Source organism: Talpa europaea (genome assembly GCF_964194135.1).
Source record: "Talpa europaea genome assembly, chromosome: 8".
NCBI classification, from domain to species: domain Eukaryota; kingdom Metazoa; phylum Chordata; class Mammalia; order Eulipotyphla; family Talpidae; genus Talpa; species Talpa europaea.
Genome location: NC_140075.1, coordinates 50261955 through 50278965, shown reverse-complemented (window position 1 = coordinate 50278965; position 17011 = coordinate 50261955). Strand labels below are relative to the sequence as shown.

The window sequence follows — 17011 nt, the reverse complement described above, 5'->3', positions numbered from 1 at the left end:
CCAGCTAGGAGGCTAAAGAGGGTTCCCAGGTGTTGCTGTCTTAAAAATCAATGTGAGAGAACCATTATGTTTTATAATATCTTGATTGAAATGACTAAATAGTAATAAGAAAAATTTCAAGCCCATTTTTACCTGAGAGTCCAGATCCTTGTTCAACATATTTCCCCCTGCTAATGTGCTCCTCATACAGATGTCAGTTTGTCCTTTACCAACTCCCACAGCACAGCCTATCAAGACTCAAATGCTTTTCCAGACTCACTTCCCACTTTCCTTATAGAAAACATAGAACAATATGGTGTTCATCTACCCTGTGTCCTGCCCTACCCCTCGGCCCCTGGGATTGACCTAGAGATGGGTACTGAGCCAAGACTTGACCAATCAACACGTTTTCCCCTTGGATTTTTCAAACTTAAGAGTGTTAGTCCCTTTCTAGTGGAAACAGTAAGTTGTAAAACTTGGCGGTGCTATATTTCTGGATCTATGAGGAAAGTCTGTCTTGAGAGAAACTGAAGCCAATGCAGTGAAGAGTTCTGGTGCTGCTCAAGTTCCTGGTTCCAAAAGTTCCTGGAGCCTGGTTCATAGCCTACCACCCCTACTCCCCCACTTATTTTGACCTCTTCTGAATTCCTTGAGCTAATTCTGCTTTATTTACTTATTTAAAGATTTATTTATTTATGCATACAAGAACTGGGGTGTAAGCCAGAGGTGCAGGAGGTGAGAGGATTCACCAGAGAGTGGGGAGCAGAACAGGCAGATCTACTGAAATACACTGCTGAGGGAAGCAAAGGGCGAGGCAGGAGAGGTCAGCTGCACCTTGTGGGTCAGCTCCCTGGCCGGCCAGGGATTGGGATGGAACTCATGCTGCAGTGGCTGGTGATAGCTTGATAGCACTGTCTTTAACCCCTGTGCCACCAGGGAGGCCCCTAATTCTCCTTCATTTTTGCTTCAACAAGTCCAGGTTGGAATTCTTGTAACCAAGAGTTCCAGAGTAACATTAGTACTACAAAGTACTTAACTGCCTACTGATCTTTTTTTTCTCCAACACTTTTTTTTTTTTAAAGGAATGGATTTTGATGAGGAAAAACATGGGGCAGAGAGGGGTAGAAAATAAATACAAATATAAGCTGTTTTGCTAATTGTTTATAACCACAACTAGTACAGAGAATGTCCTGTACAAAGCAACACAACAAAGGTTGTGAGATTGAAGTGTTCTCTTAAGCAAGGCTGAAGATTTCTGTCTCTGGTATTTGGAATTTAGGCTGCAGTCCTTGTTTTTGGATGGATCACTGCATGTGTGACACAGTCCATGCTTTTAACCACATTTGAACAGAAGAATGGCCACTTGGCCCATGTAGAAGTAGATGAAGTGTTCGGTTTCATGTGTCACATAACTACCGAATTTCCTCCCCACAATGCAGTGCCAGGTAGGATTGTACTTCTTGTCAAACTCCTTCTTTATGTGGGCTGCGATGTCCTTCTCTACATTGTATTTCTCCAATGCCTGAGTGGCACACTCCACCGAGTGCTGTTGCATCTCCTCCGACATATCCACAGTTTTGATCACAGCCTTCACGTCGCACATGGTTATTGTGGAGCAGGGGCTGCAATGGTCCCCTGGTTGGGGGTGTGCTGGCAAGCCTCAGACCTGGAAGAGAGACTGACTGTTGATCTTGAACACATGTTTGCTTATGTTCTTTGTGCCTAGAAGGTTCCCACTTCCCATATATTCAAAACCAACTACTCAATTTTCATTGTCCCATCTCTCATGATCCCTGATCTAACTTTGTGGAATTCAACTAGCTTTCTAAACTTCCCTGTTCTTTGAAAGGGGAAAAAGTTCTCTTGACTGTGCTCAGAACTTTCTAACTTGTGTTATTTATATACACATCCTCTCTGCTTTCTTTCCAGGACAAAGATTCACTTTGTTCATTTCATTCCTACTGTGCTCCTATACTGTCAAGCATGGATAACACTATATAAATGTTAGTTTCCTTTCTCATCTTCTCCTTTTTGTTTGCACACATTTTCCCTCGAGCTTCATTTCCTACTTGAGGCTTCCCAATAGCATCAAGATTTCATTCCCTGCTGCTGAATGAGAAAATGTTCATCTGTGTTTGCCCCAGGCGATTGTGTTTTGCTAGAACACTAACAAAATGTTGTGAAAATGATTTATCTAAAATGGCTATTGCACTGCAGGCTGAAGTTAGTGAGGGAAGTTGTTAGTACTGTTTAGATGGTGGGTATCCTGGTATATGTGATATTTCATTTAGAATATGAATTTCATATGAAGTGACAATCCTATAAGGCTTGCATTCATCAAGACTTTCTATTTCCAGAACTACCTGTCAATCTGTGGTCCTATGTTCCATAACTCTGTTTCCTTTTGTGAGAGCAATTATTTGTTAGCAAGAAAAGAGGTAATGACTGTATTCTCATATGTAAGTACAGTTATAAACATTCTAGGTAACATTTATGGCTTGAAGGTTAGTGTTTTGACAATACATTATAGAAGGGGGGACTAAAAATATAATAGATTATCAGAATATGTAACTTTTTATTTTTAGTTGTCAGTTCCCCTCTCAAATTCTACCACCTGGACAGCTATCTTTGTCCAGCAATCTTTTCTCTTTTCTGAGTTGTATTATTTTCTGCACTTTTTTTTTTTAAGCTTGTAGCATACTGCTTTTTTTTTTTTTTTTAATCTTTTTTTTTTTTTTTTTATAGAGGCATGTTTTATTTATTTTGTTTGTTTGTTTTGTTTATACATGCACTGGGTACAGTCAGAAGCGCGGGAGGGCGAGAGAACTCACCAGAGCCAGAGCGGGGAGCAGAGCAGGCAGAAGGACCGAAGCACACTGCTGAGGGGAGCAGCGGGCGGCAGGAGAGGTCTGCGCGCCATGCGGGACCCTCCTCCGGTGGCCGGGGAGCAGCCGGGGATCAAACCGGCGCCGCAGAGGCCGCGGGCAGCCTCGCAACCCAGCGCTCAACCGCTGCGCCACCGGGGAGGCCCTGTAGCATACTGCTTTTTACTGATGGTTTTGTGTGTGTGTGTGTGTGTGTGTGCGCGCCCACAAGTCTTTGTCCTTCAAAATACTTTTAATTAGTACTTGGGTTTGGTAAACTTCAAATTTTACCTGTACCCAGAGAAAACTGTAATAGAATATACTCTGTTTAAAAGTTAATGTATTCCAGAGAACCTATTAAAATACCTATCATACATTTATAAATATCAAGTTACAATAAACATCTCGCCCTTCCTGTGTATCCTGCTTCTCTGGAAAAGCTATACAAGTTAGGGGCCTAACTTTACAATTTTGCTTATTCAACCAATGGAGGGCTAGAATCCACATTGTTGTTACTTAGGTATCTTTTCTTTTCTTTTTTAAAGATTTATTTATTTATACAAGAACCGGGGTACAGGCCAGATGCGCGGAGAGGATTCACCAGAGACAGAGCAGGGAACAGAACAGGCAGACTGACAAAATACACTGCTGAGGGGAGCAGCGGGCAAGACAGGAGTCTGCCGCATCATCTGGGTTTCTCCCTGGCCGGCCGGGATCAAACCCGCAGAGCAGAGGCTGAGGATAGCTTCACAGTGTGACGCTCAACCTCCTGCAACACCAGGGAGGCCCAATTTAGGTTATCATTTCTTGGATATTTATTTTCATTTTTAGTGTTCAGGACCCTAGGGGGCATGGACCTACTTTGTATAGTCTATAGTTCTAGCCTGATGTCTTACATATAGTTATCACTTAGTAAATGTTTGAAATTATTGGCTCATATATATACTCTCTTGTAGTTTCTTTGTGCGGCTCATGATTAAAAATAAATTGCTAATAGCTACTTCAGTCTTTCTGTAAAGAAGTGGAATATAAATAAACATAAGTAACAATAAGATTGTTATCAAAGGTTTGAAATGCTTCTTGGGCTCTGGTGTGCAATATTACCTGGATCAGAAAGGTTGGTTGGCTGAAGGGAACAGGGACCAAGCACGTGAAGTAGAATTCATTCTCTTTTCCTGGTGTTTAAACACAAGCTGTAAGAACAAAATGTTACTAATTAAGACACCACCGATTTTTCCCTCCATTAATTCCATCTTTCTTCAAAGCTAATGGGTGTATATAATGACTCCACATCAAAGACTGTAATGGTTTAGGAGATGTGAGCTTTATTAGAACAAAGCAGAATTCACAACCCACAACAGAGCAATTTGTTGAAGTTATTTTGGAGTTGATTTATGAATTACTCTTCATGGAATGGGCCAGATCCTCATGATAAGTGCTAGTCTTCTAAACCTCCTTCTCCAAGAAACCTTCCAGCTCTTCATTCTTCTTCTCACCCACCCTCATTCTCTTATCATTTATACTCTCCTCCCAAGGCATTATAATGATCTGTTTTCTTCCTGTCTTCTCCCATTCGACCATAAGCACTTTGAGGGAAGTTATAAAAGCTTGCGCAAGTTAGCATACTCAGTGCTTTGTCCAAGTGCCTGGTTTACGACAGGCATTGAACAAAGATCTACTAGATGAATGAATGAATCAATGAGTGAATAAAGGAATGATAATCCTATTTATATAGCACTTTAAGTTTACAAAGGACTTTTTTTTTTAAAGATTTATTTATACAAGAACTGGGGTACAGGCCAGATGTGCAGGGGGTGAGAGGATTCACCAGAGACAGTGTGGGGAACAGAACAGGTAGACTGACGAAATACACTGCTGAGGGGAGCAGCAGGCGCGACAGGAGAGGTCTGCCAAGCCATGGGACCCTCGCCAGCAGGCCGGGATCGAACCAGCACTGCAGAGGCTGTGGACAGCTTCACAGTGCAGTGTGCTCAACCGCCTACGCCACCAGGGGAGGCCCTACAAAGTACTTTCTTATGTTATTTGACACCCATGATATTCTGAGGCAGGCAGGAAACCCATTTTCACCTTTATTTACAAATGTGAGAAGAGGTTCAGGAAGGCTGTTAAACTTGAGGGCAAATAGGCTGCAATTTCAAGAGACACCAGGGCGCAGTACTGTAGATCCTGCTCTGAACATCAGAGAAGTTTTTTTTTTATTTTTTTTTAATGGAATTTAGTCTTTTTTTTTTAAGATTTATTTATTTATGTATACAAGCACTGGGCACAGTCAGAAGCGCGGGAGGGTGAGAGAATTCACCAGAGCCAGAGCGGGGAGCAGAACAGGCAGAAGGACCGAAGTACACTGCTGAGGGGAGCAGCGGGCGGCAGGAGAGGTCTGCACTCCATGTGGGACCCTCCTCCGGTGGCCGGGGAACAGCCGGGGATTGAACCAGCGCTGCAGAGGCTGCGGGCAGCTTCGCAACCCAGCGCTCAACCGCTGCGCCAACCGCTGCGCCAACCGCTGCGCCACTGGGGAGGCCCCAGAGAAGTTTTTTTTTGGAGCCACATTCCAAAGGCAAAACAAACTTATTCCTGAATCCTTTTGCCCTCCCCCTGTTTTGCCTCCATACTTTACGTTTCTGTTGAATTCTTTCACTTCTGACTTAGCTCTAATTTTTACTTAGAAGTCACATATTTCCTATATGCAGATATACTCTGCAGTATTCTCTAGTTCCTCTGCCTAGGACTCCCTCACTGAGATGTGGGACTGTGGAGTATGTAATATGAAATGGGGATGTGTATTAATGGAGCAAGATGCAACTTACTGGGGTGGCCAATGTGTGCTGAGAGGACTATCAAAGCAAAGGTCTCCTGCTCCAACATTTTTCTCTAGGGGAATCTGGAAAAAGTGAAGTGGTAGAGTTGGGAAAATGATATTGACAATAAGACTCCAGCAGATTTTGGGTTAAGTATTGAGTGTTTAGGGAAGGGGTAGAGTGATCAAGGTAATGGTAGAAAGTAGAGCTTACCTGTTGACATTAACTGTATATGGTAATTGTATGCAACTGGACTCAATTCTCCTTTTCACTTAGCCCTGAGAGTTGAAGTTAAGGAGAAGGCAAAGGAGGGACTCTCTTAATTGGCTTTTAAAATAAGTAGTTCTTTTCTTGAAAGAGAATGGGCAAAAGCAGTACAATTTTATAAATCCAAGACAAAATGGAATGTCAGTGGATGTTTGTGAGTGACATAGATGCCTACATCATCAGCAAATTAAAATGGGAATGACAGTGGAGTTTGTGGGTCTGTGTCAACTTCACACACAATACTCAGATCACAAAGCACCAGTAACCACTACATCACTTCACACATATCTACTCCCTCACATCTAGTTTACCAGAAAGACATTTTATACATAGCTGTTTAAAATTTATACACATAAGGCCTACATTTAACAAGTAATTAGGAAGTAACAGCAGTTTTACATATATTTTACTTCTCATAGAGTGTCATGATAAGAACTAACATTCTATAACTATAAGAAAGTGAAAATCAAAATCAACAAAAATCTATGAACCAGAGACACTTTTGGGGAGTGGGTGGAGGGAGGGGAGGGATTGGGGTCAAAATGGGGGGGTTGAAATTGTATGGGGAATATAAAAATAAAATTTATTATAAAAAAAAAAGAACTAACATTCTAAGTTGACAGAGGGGGAACTGAGGTTCAGAGAGTTCAAGCAACTTGCTCAAGGTCACACCTCTGGTACATGGAATTCTAGGATTTTCAACTTATGTCTGACTGTGAAACAAATTGCTTGACACTGAGTCAATGCTTGGGCTAAACTGTCTCATACACAATTAAACCACAGGCAAGCACCCCCTCTTCTGCCTATAACTTTTTACATTAGTGACACATACATGGCTTGTATGTCCTGTGTTACTCTAATGACCCCCAGAAGTTCACAATCTAACTGGGGACAGAGACAGGCACCATTTTTTTTGGCTCCATAACCTCGGTCAGTCAGTCGCATATAAATAGTACCCTGTAGGGTATTTTCAACGAAGGACAGCAGGAAGATGGCTGGAAATGTGGAAGTCTAGGGTAAGAACAGGTGAAGAATGAAGACTGGGACAAGAGAAGCCATTCAGTAATTGAACGAGCATCTGGACCGATGTTAGGTGCTGGGGATACAGTGATGCACAGGTCAGTCAGGGCCCTTCCTCTCACGGGACCTCACTGGAGAGGTCAGGGTCACGATTAAGGATGTTAAGTCACCCCAAAGAACTATTTACCTGTGTTCCTCAGCAGAAAAGAAAACCGACGAGTCGCAGGCCCCAAAATCAGCCGTCGGGCACTCTTACAGTGCAAAGTCCTGAATAATAAGTCGGAATTAGGTCAAGTGAAAGGCTTTCTTGGGATTGAACTTGACCGGCCAGAGGTCTCAGGCCTGGTGTGACGGCAGATAAGGAGCGCAGGGCGCGGGCGCGCGAGATAAAGGGGTGTGGTCGCCTGGCCCCTGCTGCCAACTTTTCTGTGCGTCGCTCCGTCTTGCAGTTCCAGGGCTCCGGGGAGTAGGGGTTCCCCCGCAGACCCCGAGGAAAACGGGGTGTCCGGGCTGGCACTCTAATCTTCACCGCCCTCTCTGAGCTGCCCCCCATTGTGCTTTATAGGTGTAGTCCGGCCGTCGCGAGCGGACGGGTCTATCCAGATTTTGCTAGGGTCGCGCGGTGGCGGGGCGCCCCCAGAACCTAGGAGCCCCACTTGCGCTCCCCAACGTAACCCCTCGGGTCGCAACCCCAGCCCCGCCACTCCGCCCCCGGCCCCTCACGCCGCCCGCGCCGGGCGTGGGGGCGGGGCGAATGCGCCAGGTTGCGCGAGAGTTCCGCCCAAGTCCCGCGAGACTCGCCCGCCGCCGCCTCTTACGTCTTTCCCTTTGACAAGTCGCCGCTGCTGCAGCAAAAATAAAGGACGCGGCCGCCGCAGCCGCTGCCGAGCCTGGCCCGGTTCGCCGGAGCCGCGCCCCACCCCGCCAGTCCAGAGTCGCATACGGTAACTCTTCCTCTGTTCCCCCGGCCGCCGGTGCGGGCGCCCCCCGGCTGGGCATGGCCTGCCGGGGCCGCCCCGGCGCCGCCACACAGAAGGGCCGCCGGGGTCCCGGTGGGCGGCTGCGGAGGCCCGAGGCGGCGCTCCCGGCGCGGGGGGGACCGTCCAGCCCCGCGGCCTCCCGCCGCCTGGAGAGTCGCGTTAGAAACCAAGCCTCCTGCCCGAGCAGGCGGAGGGACCCGCCCCTCAGGCGGCTGGCTCTACCTGTTCTCGGCCCTCAGGGGTAGCGTCTGTGACCTTCTCCGCCGCCCCTTTATCCGCTAACGAGCGCCCCTCCCCGGGCTGGGTTCGGGCCGGGGCTGAGGGGGCGGCGGCAGGATTCTCTCTCAGGGTCCGCGGAGAGCCCGGCCCCGGTGCCCCACGCCGCCAGCCACGCCGCCCTTTTGAGGGATGGAGGTTGGGGCGACGTGTCTGTCTCCTTCCCTCTGCCTTTGGGTGGGGGCAGCTCATCATCTGGTAAACCTTCCTTCAAATCTCCGAGCTCGATACAATAACAGTTTGTAAAACCCTTGCTGCCAGGAGGAGAGACGAGGTGTATTGTCTGGTCTCGGGGGTGGGGGGGAGAGGACGATGATGGTGGTGAAAGGAACTGTCCCAGGGAATCTGGTGAAAGCTTTTTTGTGATAGGTGGCAGGTTCCTGGGAGACACGAGGACAGGAGCTGGTCCCTCCTCTCCCAGGAGGTTATGTAAAAGACGTGCTATGCATCCTAGAGAGCTGTGAAACACAGGGACAGAATATTCCTTAAATTTATAATGATGCTGATAATACTGTAGGAAATGTGGATAATCAGAGTATTAGAAATAATGAATCTGAACAAACCAACTCAGAGATGGCATTTCGTCGTTAACGTTTGGTGTATTTCCTGACAATTTTTTTCAAATAGTACTTGGCTCATCATTGATTGGAACTTCCCCATTCTATGTATGTTCTAAAAATGCTTTGTTTTATTTGAGTCACTTCGTTGACCTGCCTGCTTAAAACTGCTTACTTGTTCATTATCATTGTCTATATTCTCTTGTCACTATCTTTTTCATTGTACCGTCTTCCATAATGACTGTTAACTAAATGTAAAGTTTTAAAAATCAAACGTTTTAATATTATTTGGGTCGAGTACATACATGTTTTTACATTCTGCCTATAGTGGAGCAGTATTTGTGAAAAATAAACTCAATTCATAGTGGCAAGAAAACTATTTACTTAAAGGTTTCATAAAATTGATTTCCATTGTTTATTTTTAAACCAAAATTACTATGTGACATAGTTTTATAGTACTTTTGTGATTGGGATGGATATGTGCCTTTTCTTACGTGGGTTTTAGTGTGTTTTTATAGTGTGTGTTTATACAAGCGAAATAGAGCACCCTAGGTGCCTGTATGCTCTGTGTATGTGTGTGTAAACATATACTGATACACATGTATCTTAGAAATTGAGTTAAATATATTGTTACATTGTTTGAGAAAAGAAAGCAGTCCATAGGGCAAAGAATAGTCTTATAATATTTCCTCCAAGTCACATGACAGGACTATATGGCAGAATGAGACATTTTGGAAGGTTGGAAATGTAGAGGCTTTTAAAAATAGGATAGCTTATCATCTGTTTGGGGTTATCATTGGAATGGGCTAAATGCCCTGTTGAAGCATAAAGTTCTTAATCACTTTGCTTCTTGAATTTCTACTTATGCTGTTGGCAGGTGACATTTACCCATTCATTTGCTAGTCATGTACTTCACTAGTGTAGACATCCTGATAGTGCAAGGAGGAGAAAGCAAATGTAAATGTATGACTTAATTTTCTTATTAATATAAACATCTGCAGATTATGATGATGTTGAACACATAAAAAATTGGTCATGTCATTTAAAAAGACATTTTAAATGCAAAGCCAGTAAATTTAAAACTAGCAGATGTTTTGACTAAAAAATATAAAAGAACATAAAGTAGGTAATTTACTTTTTTAAATGCCAGATCTGATTTTTATGATTTTTAGTTTTTTTTTGTTGTCACTTACTGGATCCTCTAAATTAATGGGAATATTAAATCCTAGATAAGATCCTAGATAAGATCATGAGCTAGGAAATATGGCATGAGATGGTAAATTTTAATTTAACAGTTTATTTTGAAATAATGTTACACTAAACAGAAGTGTGGAAAAGATAGTGTAGAGTTCTTTATACCCCTCATACAGCATTCCTTAATGTTGAGAACTTAGTTAACTGAAGTAATTTTCAAAACCAAGGAATTAGCATTGCTATAATACTGTTAACTAAACTACAAACTGTATTTGAATTTTACTTGTTCTCCTAATGCCTTTTTTTCTATTCCAGGATCTAATCCAGAATCCCACATTGTATTTAATTATTGTGTGGTCTTAGTCTCTAGTCTGTGACCGTTCCAGTTTTTCTTTGTCTTTCATGACCTTGATTCTTTCGATGAATAATGATCAGTTATTTTGGAGAATTTTCCTGATTTTGGATTTGTCTGGTGTTTTTCTCATGATTAGATTAAGGATATGTGTGTTTGTGAGAGTACATTCTCAGTGCATCATGTTAGGGAGTACATGATGTTACTATTTTATGGCTAGTGATACTTTAACTTTGTTTACTTTGTTGAGGTGGCCTCTGCTGGATTCTCTACTATAAAGTTACTATTCTAATTGATATATATCTTGGGGGGATACTTTGAGACTATGCAGATATACTGTTTTTCTTCAGACTTTAGCATCCATTGGTGGCCTTTGTGGTGTTTGCCTGAGGGTGATTTTGTTTCCCTCATTCCTTTTACATTTTATTTTGGAAGCTATATCCTTCCTCATTTGTTTATTCAATAATTTATTTATGTAAGTATGATCTCATGGGTATTTATTTTACTCTATGGGTTATAATTCAATAGTATCATTATTTTGTTGCTCAAATTGTTGTAGCCTTGGTCATTAGGAGCTCTTTCAGATTGGTCACCACCCTTTCTTTGGGCCCTTATATTCTGGCACTATTATCCCATGCTCATTTGATATCTTTCTTTGACCAATGTTGACATCAAGTGCTTCTCCAAGGAATTCTATTTCTTTTAATTAGAGAATAAAATTTAAATCAAGGTCTAGATGCTAGGTATGCTGATTGGGGTGTCATTGTTTCTAGCCTCTCAGGAGTCAGAAGTATGAAATACATATATTAAACCTGACCACCCAAGTGAGTTTGCACACCTGCACACTTATATACACAGACTTAATTCTGCAGTCTTTCTGTTTATATTAAAAAACGAGTTCTCATCTGTTCCAGTCTAGTACCGTAAGATTCATTCCAACTTTTCCCTTTTTCTTATAACTTTTTTTCTGACAGTGAGAAACTTGACTCTTTTATCTGTAGTATACTAACTTATTTGTTCATTTTTATAGTAGTTATGGATTGCTAACCCATACCCTTATGAGAAACATATTGTTTATTAGAATGTTGTATTTGTGTAGTCTTTTTTTTTCTTTTTTTTTAAGATTTATTTTTATTTTATTTTATTTATTTATACAAGCACTGGGCACAGTCAGAAGCGCAGGAGGGTGAGAGAATTCACCAGAGCCAGAGCAGGGAGCAGAGCAGGCAGAAGGACCAAAACACACTGCTGAGGGGAGCAGCAGGCGGCAGGAGAGGTCTGCACTCCATGTGGGACCCTCCTCCGGTGGCCGGGGAGCAGCAGGGGATCGAACCAGTGCTGCAGAGACTGGGGGCAGCTTTGCAACCCAGCGCTCAACCACTGCTCCCCTGGGAAGGACCCCCCTTTTTTTTTTCTTTAGTCTTACAGTATCTAGATACTGTCCAGAGTTATTTAGATTAGTTCTGTTCTTCCCCACTCCCTTTAAATTGTGGTTATGTTATTAATCTGTATTGTGTATTTTCTTACTGTTTATATTCAATTGAGTTCTGCCCAATCCTTGTCAATTTTAATTTTTTATTTTGGCATATGAAAATTTTTTATTTGGCATATTGCTATTGCTATATCTTACTACATAAAAAGATATACTCAGAAAAGCATCACTCCTTATTCCTAACCCCATATTACCCATTCCCACTCCATATTTCCAAACCCCTCTGTCTCCCCACACACCACCTGTTTTCCATGTCCTGTAGGAAATCAATTTTCAGCTTCTGGTTTATTCTTCCATTATTTTTTTTACACAAATGAACAGATGATACGTGTTTTCTTATATTCCTTTTTTTCCCTCATACTTTTTTAAAAAATGGGGCACAGTTCATATACCACAAAGGCCACTCTTTTGAAGTGTACAGCTCAGTGTTTTAGTATATTTACAAGGTTGTGTAAACCGTTGCCATTATCTAATTTAAAAACATTTCATCAACTCCAAAAAAACCTTGTGTCTATTAGTAGTCACTTCTCATTCCTCTTTCCCCATCCCCTGGTATAACCACTCATCTACTTCGTGTCTATATAAATTTGTCTACTTTGGACATTTCATGTAAATAGAATCATATGTAGATTTTTGTGCCTGGCCTCTTTCACTTAGTGTGGTTGTTTTCAAGTATCATCTATGTTGTATCATGTATCAGTTCTTTATTCCTTTTTATGGCTGAATGAATATATTCCCTTGTATAAATGTACCATATTTTCTATCAAGGATGAGCTTTGGCTTTCTATTGGGGGCTGTCAATAATACTGCTATAAACATACATATACAAGTTTTTTTTTTTTTAAAGATTTATTTATTTATGTATATAAGAACTGGGGTATGGGCTGGGGGCGTGGGGGTTGAGAAGATTCACCAAAGACAGAGGGGGCAACAGAACAGGCAGAATAACTGAAATACACTGCTGAGGGGAGCAGTGGGTGAGGCAGGAGAGGTCTGCTGCACCATGTGAACAGATCCCTGGCCGGCTGGGAATCGAACTCGTGCTGCAGTGGCTGTGGATAGCTTTATAGGTTGAGTCTTAATCCCTTGCGCCACCAGGACAGCCCCATTTACAAGTTTTTTGTGTGGACATAGATTTTCAGTTCTCTTGGCTATGTAGCTAAAAGTAGACTTGGTGGATCATATGGTAAATCTATGTTTAACTTTCTGAGGACTGCCAAGCTGTTTTCCCTTCTTTCTGTATGAAATAGTAGAATGCTATAGGTACTATCTGGCACTTTATTTTTTCACTAATGTATATCCTGGAACTCATCCCAAATCAGTTGATTCTTTTTTAGAGCTATGTAGTACTCTGTCATTGTATCATAATTTCTTTTTTTAAAAAAAGATTTATTTATTTATGCATACAGGCCAGAGATGTGGGGGCGGGGGTGGTGAGAGGATCCACCAGAGACAGAGTGGGGAACAGAACAGACAGAGTGACTGAAGTACACTGCTGAGGTGAGCAGCAGGTGAGTCAGGAGAGGTCTGCTGAGCCGTGGGGGTTGGTCCCTGGATGGCTGGGGATCGAACTTGTGCTGCAGAGGCTGAGGATTACTTTATAGTGAGGTGCTTAACCCTATGTGCCACCAGGGAGGCCCATCATTGTATCATAATTTCAACCATTCTTTAACTATTATTTCAACCATAATATTCAACCATTCTTCTATGTCCTATTGTGTAGGTTGTTTAATATATTTTGCAGTTATATAAAATGTTGCAATAAGTGCTTTGTGCGTATGTATTTTTATATTGTTAGAGGTGGATCTTCAAGGTAGATTCTTAAAAGTGAGAGTTCTGGGCCAAAAGTTCCATGCATGTGTTGTTTTGCTAGGTATTACCAAATTTCCCTCCAAAAGTGAACTATTTTCAGTACCATCAGTAAAGGCTGTATCTGTAATATAGGGCCATTTTATATTTTATGAAATATATTTTCACAAGAAAATATACTTCTGTTATATTTTCATGAGAAAGACCAGTTTTAAGAAAGATGAAATTAATAGTTTAAAGTTATGTATTGGGACAATTTTATCAGATCAGCTGTGCCAAGAAACTAAGACAACATGAAAAAAATCCCCATTTTACAAGGTAACATGTTATGCCCATTTTCAGAAAGGGCACTATTCTAGGTGCTTAGAACACATTAATGAAAAAACAAAGATTCTTGCATTGGGGGAGTTTACATTCTAGTAGTTTGCTCTTGAACTGATATTCCCAGGAAAACAGATGCTCAGTGCTGACTGTGAATGGAACTAATGGAGGCCTGGTGTAATCTGAAAATAAAATCATTGTTGATACTATAAAACCCTCAAATAACACTTGATTGTGCTGGTTAAAAAGAGAAGACCATGAAAACTCAGGATGGTAAATTTATGTTGTTCATCAATCTGTCACATTTTTAATGATTTTTTGTAGCTGCATTGGAATAATAATAGAGTGGCATAGTTTTTTTCTCTCAACTAGGGTTCCTTAAAAAAACTAAGCTTAATGTTTAGTTGGATAGTCACTGTATATAGAGTATTTCCTTCTCTCCAGTGTGTCTTCAGTGGCACTATTTACCATCCTTGTGAAAATTGAGAACATACTCATCCCCCCAGTAGTTCAAATCCTATGGTTTAGATTATGAACCCTAGTTGAGAAATGTGGGTTCCTATGAGCTGGCTACTAGTTGGTTACTCATGGGCAACTGTGACCTATTTGCTATCTACAAATCACAACAGAGAGTTCCTTGACTACTTATGGAGTATAGCTAGTATCATGAGGCAGGCCCGGGGACACCTAGGCTGCTGTTGACCTGATTACGTGACTATCTCCATGGTGGTCTCAGGATAACTCTGCCTGTGATAACATCAAATACTTTGCTGACGCAAATGTTTCTTGACGTGTGGTCACGATGTCCCCTTCCCTGTCCCGCGTAAAACTTTGTTCCCCATTCCTATCCCACCCTCCGGACTTTATTCCTTGTACCATTGTTGCATGATCAGCTTTTACTAGTCTGTATGCTTTCAATAAATGGCACAAGAACTTCTGCTCAAGTAGCAGAGTCTGGCCTTGCAAACCTGCTCCACGACTGCTGTGTCCCTCATCGGGAAGTTCCTGTTGCAACAGAGAAAGGTCATGGTAATTGCAGTCAGTTAATCTGTGTTTTTCCTTTTTCTTCTTACTTTACCACTTGTTGGAATAGTGATTTGGGGCACATCTTAATCTCTTACTCTCAGTTTCCTGATCTATAAAATGGGAATAATAATAATATATAAGGCTGATGTAAGGATAAACAATGAAGTCTTTTTCCATCTGCATTTACCAATTTGTATGACTTTAAGAACTATCTATATATACTGATTGACTCCCACATTTATATCTTCAGCGCAGACCCCTTCTTTGAGTCAAATGTTGTAATTCATGTGCTTTTCCTACAACTTATTTGATTGTCTAATAGGCATTTCAAAGTAAATTTGTACAACACAGTAAGTGTGATTCCTGTCCTTATCATCCTCTGGATCTGCTCATGGTAAGTGGTAGTGTTGTAGAGCAACCCCGATACAAAACGGGGTGCCTGACTGTGGGTCCTCACCCGCGCGCTTAAAAGGACTTATCAATGCTCTACTGCAGGCACACGTGAAAGGTTAATAAAAGGTTTATTTACAAGGGAAGGGGAAATGAGGAAATGTACAGCTCTGGGAGAAAAGCGGGAGACAAAGTTTGAAATGAGTCCTACCCGATCCGCCGATCAGGAATCCCAAAATGGCGCTCTGAGAGCTGGCCGCCAGCCAGGAGCGGTGAAGCCAGGAGGCGAGCGATCGTGAGCCAGAGAGCCCAAGGCCCACGTGTTTGGTTTTTTATATCCAACCTGGCTGCCCAACTCCACCCTCAGGTCCCAGCCACCCTCCCCTTGGTGGTGATGGGATTTGTCTTCCCCAATGTCCTGATGGGGGTGGATTTGTCTTCCCCAATGTCCTGATGGGGGTGGAGTTCACAAAGCCTGTATGGGATTAACTCACTTCCCCCTAACAATTCTCTCCTTTCACTTTTTGCCACCATTTCCATGGTGATGAAGATCAAACATATGGATGCTGGGATACAGTCTCAGATGAAAGTTTTCCAGGGTTCCAGTCTGAAAGAAAACGAATCCCTCCAGGTATTGTCCATTGTGGAAAGCAAAAGTCCTCCATTCCTGGAAAAACAGTTCCTCAGTCCCAGCCGAAAGAAAACATCTGGAGGCATTAGCCAGAACAAGACAGCAGATATGTCAAAATCACAGGAAAAAAAAATGTTAAAATGGTTCAACTTATGCAAAAATGAATTCTCTCAACCTTGATCCCAAACTTTAACAGCAAAGCAAAAGTTTGCAATTAAGTATACTTTTAAACCATTTTGCCTATTTTTGCATAAAATCCCAGGGCAGAATAGACTGAGGAAGGAAGGAAGCAGGATGGAGCTAGGAGACCTGGAAGAGGCGCATGGAGCCTAGAGACACGTGAAGAAACTGCGCTTGTCTTTTGGTCGTGGACTGGGTGACACAGATGTGGGTGAGACCCGTGGGGAGGTGACAATGGCAGCTTTTATCTTGATGTTGATTTTGCTCTTTTCCTTCCGGGCTTGTCCGGTTGTTTGTGACCCTTTTCTGTGGGTCCCCACTGGAAGATGCTTTAGACTTGTAGCAGGCTTTGGGGCCTTGTTCTGGGCCGATCCCATATGGATGGAGTTTTACCCACGAGGGGACGGGTAACTTTGGGTGCTTCATTTAGAAACTAGACTCTTTGCCTTACCTGTATTGTTTCCTAGTTGTATTAAAGTTCCTTCCCATTAAAGTCTCCTATGTTTTGTGTTGATGCGGCGGATGGCCGAACCCATTTAGAATAGGCAGGTTTGCGGGGCTTGGGCTGCCCCTCTCCCTGTCCTGTAACAGTAGGACCATTTAACCAGTCACTTAGGTCAAAAAACTAGGTGTCATCTGTGATTTTTCCTTTTCTTTATACCTTATAACCAACCCATCATTAAGTACTCTTGTACTATCTTTTTTTTTTTATAGAGGCGTGTTTTATTTTATTTATTTATTTGTTTGTTTGTTTGTTTATACAAGCACTGGGTACAGTCAGAAGCGTGGGAGGGTGAGAGAATCCACCAGAGCCAGAGCGGGGAGCAGAGCAGGCAGAAGGACCGAAGTACACT

The 17011-nt window shown here is 42.4% G+C and overlaps 1 protein-coding gene across 1 annotated transcript; it reads right to left on the bottom strand.

Annotated features, from left to right (window-relative positions):
• Positions 1-936: 936 nt before the first annotated feature.
• LOC311175995 (dynein light chain 1, cytoplasmic-like) lies at positions 937-1582 on the bottom strand (the record flags this gene model as incomplete). Its single annotated transcript, XM_084241281.1, has 1 exon — positions 937-1582. One exon carries the CDS (start codon positions 1580-1582, stop codon positions 1313-1315), a length of 270 nt encoding a protein of 89 aa, XP_084097407.1. The 3' UTR covers positions 937-1312.
• Positions 1583-17011: the final 15429 nt, after the last annotated feature.